Below are 3766 nucleotides of genomic sequence, written 5' to 3' on the forward strand. Positions count from 1 at the left end.
GGTCTATATATGCTCAAGATATTGTCCTTATCCTGTTGGGAAATCAGGTCTTGTATTGGTATGAGGTCCCAGCCTCCTTCATCATTAAGGATGGAGCTGACCCGTGTTGTAGTATTGATGTGAGGTCCTTGACTGCTGTGGTAAAGGGGATGAGAGCCACACCACCAATCATTCCAGAGTGAAATATTTTCTCCATTACCTACACTCCATTTGATGTTCTGCTCTAGCACATGTCTGTTCTTTATGATACTTTTCCATGTGTGAGAAGCTGGTCTTTTGTTTGGCCAACTGGACAGGGAGTGCTTTGTGAGGTACTTTGATTTGAGGATAGAACACCACAAGTCTGTAGAATTACTTGCAACTTTCCAACCCAGCTTAGAGATTAAGACTGAATTTTGTTCTCTAGCCTTCCTAATGCCTAGGCCTCCTTGTTTCTTACTTTTGCAGACATTTTGCCAGTTGACTAGATGGACTTTCTTAGCATTTTCAGTGCTTCCCCAGAGGAAGTTTCTATTGAGTCTGTCAATTTTATCGCAAATATTACGAGGAAGTTCCATAGTCTGCATCAAATGGTTAGGAATGACATAAATGACAGCTTTGATAAGGGTGGTTCGACCTGCAAGAGATAAGTTCTTAGCTTTCCATCCAGATAGTTTGCTTGATATCCTTGGTGTGAAGGTTGGTGATTCTGCCATGCAGAATGGGGGTTCCAAGATACTTGCCCAAATCGTTAGTTAAGGTCATGCCGCATTGGTAGCTCAGAGGAAGGGCTTCTCTTCTAGGGATGTTGGGGAAGACATATATTTTTGACTTCTGAAAGTTGATTTTTTGTCCAGATATTTCACAAAATTCAGAGAGAACTTCCATGATACAGTCACAATTATGTCTATTGGCCTTGGCAAAAAGAATTAAATCATCTGCAAAGAAAAGATGGGAGATAGGTGTGCTGTGTTTGGAAGCTTTGAGGCCTGTCCAGTCACCACTAGCAGTTTTAAGATTGATCATGTTAGACAAGTTTTCCATACAAAGAGCAAAGAGGTAAGGGGAAAGGGGGTCTCCTTGTCTAAGTCCCCTTCCCACAGGGATGTTTGGTAGGGTCTCCCCATTCCAAATAATAGCTGAACTGACATTAGAAACACAACTCATAATAATAGCAATCCAATTAGGTTCAAGTTTGAATTCCTTAAGTGTGTGAAGAATAAAGTTCCAAGAGATGCAATCATAAGCTTTTTCGAGATCAATTTTTAAAACCATACCACCATTAGTGCCTTTTTTGTGTCTAAGGGTGTGGATAATCTCTTGGGTTATGACGATGTTATCAGTGGTGGTTCGACCAGGAATGAAGCTGCTTTGGTGGGGACTGATGAGGTTAGGGAGAAGAGGTCTGATGCGGTTGACAATGATTTTTGTGATGGTTTTGTAGAGGACATTACACAGACTTATTGGTCTAAATTGTTTAATGGACTCGGGGTTCTTGAGCTTGGGGATAAGGACAATCAAGGCTTCATTGATCTCTTGAGGGATGTTTTTAGTACTGAAGCAGTGTTTGATGAAATTACAAACAGAAGGACCAACAGTGTTCTAGAGTTTATGATAAAAAACAACTTGGAGACCATCTTTACCTGGGGCTTTGTAGGGTTTTATGTTTTTGATGGCATTCCAAATCTCAAGGTTACTAATAGGGGTGTTGAAACTATTGTTGTCTTCCCTAGTAAAGGTAACCTTAGCAATGTTAATCCAGTTTTCTAGCCTGAGAGTTTCCTCATACTTGAACATGTTAGTAAAATGGTCAGTGATATGAGATTTAAGGTTATCAGTGTTGGTTATCCAATTACCACCCTCATCCTTAAGAACATTGATTTTTAGTTTCCTGCGTTTGTTAAGGGTAGATATATGAAAAAATCTAGTGTTTCTATCACCCAAAGTAAGCCACTTAACTTTGGATTTTTGGAACCAAAGCAATTCTTGATGAAAGAGGGTAGCATTGTATTGGGTGATGAGGTCTTTCTCAAGTAAGAAGAGATTATGAGAGTAAGATTGGGCTTGGGATTTTTGAAGACCCTCAATGCGGGCAAGTAAGTTTCTCTTTTTTTTAAAAATGTTTCCAAATGTTTCTTTATTCCAAATTTTCACATTATGGGTAAAATCACGGATCGCATTAATAAGGCTGTGGTCCATGTTCCACTAGGATTGTTGAACAACATCCTTAAAGTTAGGATGACAAAGCCAAGCTGCTTCAAATCTAAATGGTCTGTTTAGAGGGTTGAGAGGATGCATACCTTGAGTGTAAACAACTAGTGGAGAGTGATCTGAATATGTTCTTGGCAGAGTCCTTACTGTTCCTTCAGGGAAAAGAGCTCGCCAGTTGTCATTGCTCATAGCCCGATCAAGCCTTTCCATGCTGTTTGCTAGCCCTTGTCGATTGTTGGTCCAGGTAAGTCTAGGTTCCACACTCCCTAGATCCATGAGACTGCAGTTGTTAATTCGTTCAGAGAATTTTTGACATCTGTTGTTGTGATGGTTAGGGGTAAAGCTCATTCTTTCATCTTGGCTAACAAAGTCATTGAAGTCCCCAGATACTAGCCATAGTTTATCCATGGTGCATGCTATGTCTTCAAGGTTATCCCAAAGGGCTTCTCTGTTGGAGGGATTCGGGCTAGCATAGACTGCCGAGAGAACCCATTCTTCGTAGTCTTCTTTATGAATAGTGGCTTGAATGACTTGGTTACTAATGACTGATGCTCGGACATTTACTTGTTCAGTGTCCCAAAGCATCCATATACCTCCAGCTCTGCCCACTGGATCCAGGATTGAAGCCGCAGTATATCCTAAGTTATTGAAAAAATTCCCCGTAGAGCTGAAGGAAATTTTTGGTTCCATCAGAATGATAATTCCAGGGTGGTGGTTACGGACTAGCTCCTTCATATTACGCTTAAAAGCATTGTTGCCAGCCCCACGGCAGTTCCAAGATAAAATATTGAAAGATTCCATATCAGGGTAAGGAGGAAGGGGGTCAATAGCCATACTTGGAAGAATGTTTCGAATCCTTCTATGGTCTTGATCAATTGATCTCATGGATGCCATCTGGAGCGAGTGAACTGGAAGCCCTTGTCTGGAGCTCCAGCTTGGTTCGATTCTCAGCCTTATCTGCTCTATCCACCAGGTTATATCGACGCAGTGAATTGTTTCATTCCCTTGTTCTAACAATAGTCCCATCGGTTGGTTCTCCATCTTGTGGGTTATTACTTCTGGCAGTGGTCTCTCTTCTGGCACCATGGATGATACCGGGATCTGGAGGTTTAGGATTTCTTGTTGCTCCATCTCCACCTGAGTATACTAGTTCTGGGCTAAGAGAGTTGGTAGTGTGTGTGGTTGGGGCGTCTACTAACATCTCCTCCTTTGAGCTAATAGTGGGTTCAGTGGTGTTTCCCAAGAGGCTAAGGTTTGCAGAGGGTGGTGTGTGTGTCAAGGTGTTATTGGTTTCTTGGGATATTTTGTCCTTTTCTAGCAGCTGGATAATGTCTGAAGCTTGATTAGGGATATATTGTGGAGTTATCTGTGTTGCAGGTCTATTGGGAAGCTTTGGGTTGGCTTGTCCAATAGGATTGTTGGAGTTTACACCCGTAGTGGTAATGTGTTTTTGTAAGTTTTGGGCTTGAGCTGTAGTAGAAGATGGTTCATGATTGGAGTCATGTGGATCCTTTTCTACTCCCATACGGGTGGTCTTCCTTCCTCTGCTTTGTTCCTCTTGCTAAGTTGGGGTATC

At 41.7% G+C, this 3766-nt stretch overlaps 1 protein-coding gene across 1 annotated transcript; it reads right to left on the reverse strand.

The window, feature by feature from the left end:
* Nucleotides 1-2184: 2184 nt before the first annotated feature.
* LOC145796279 (uncharacterized) lies at nt 2185-3084 on the reverse strand. Its single transcript, XM_082881355.1, has one exon. The coding sequence runs from the start codon at nt 3082-3084 to the stop codon at nt 2185-2187; it is 900 nt and encodes a 299-aa protein (XP_082737481.1).
* Between the last annotated feature and the right edge of the window lie 682 nt (nt 3085-3766).

This window comes from Camellia sinensis, chromosome 7 (genome assembly GCF_055761805.1).
Source record: "Camellia sinensis isolate YWXY chromosome 7, ASM5576180v1, whole genome shotgun sequence".
Classification (NCBI taxonomy): Eukaryota; Viridiplantae; Streptophyta; class Magnoliopsida; order Ericales; family Theaceae; genus Camellia; species Camellia sinensis.

What these genes read in the sequence shown, in the direction of transcription:
- LOC145796279 (XM_082881355.1), bottom strand. Translation starts at nt 3,084, where the DNA reads ATGGCATCCATGAGATCAATTGATCAAGACCATAGAAGGATTCGAAAC.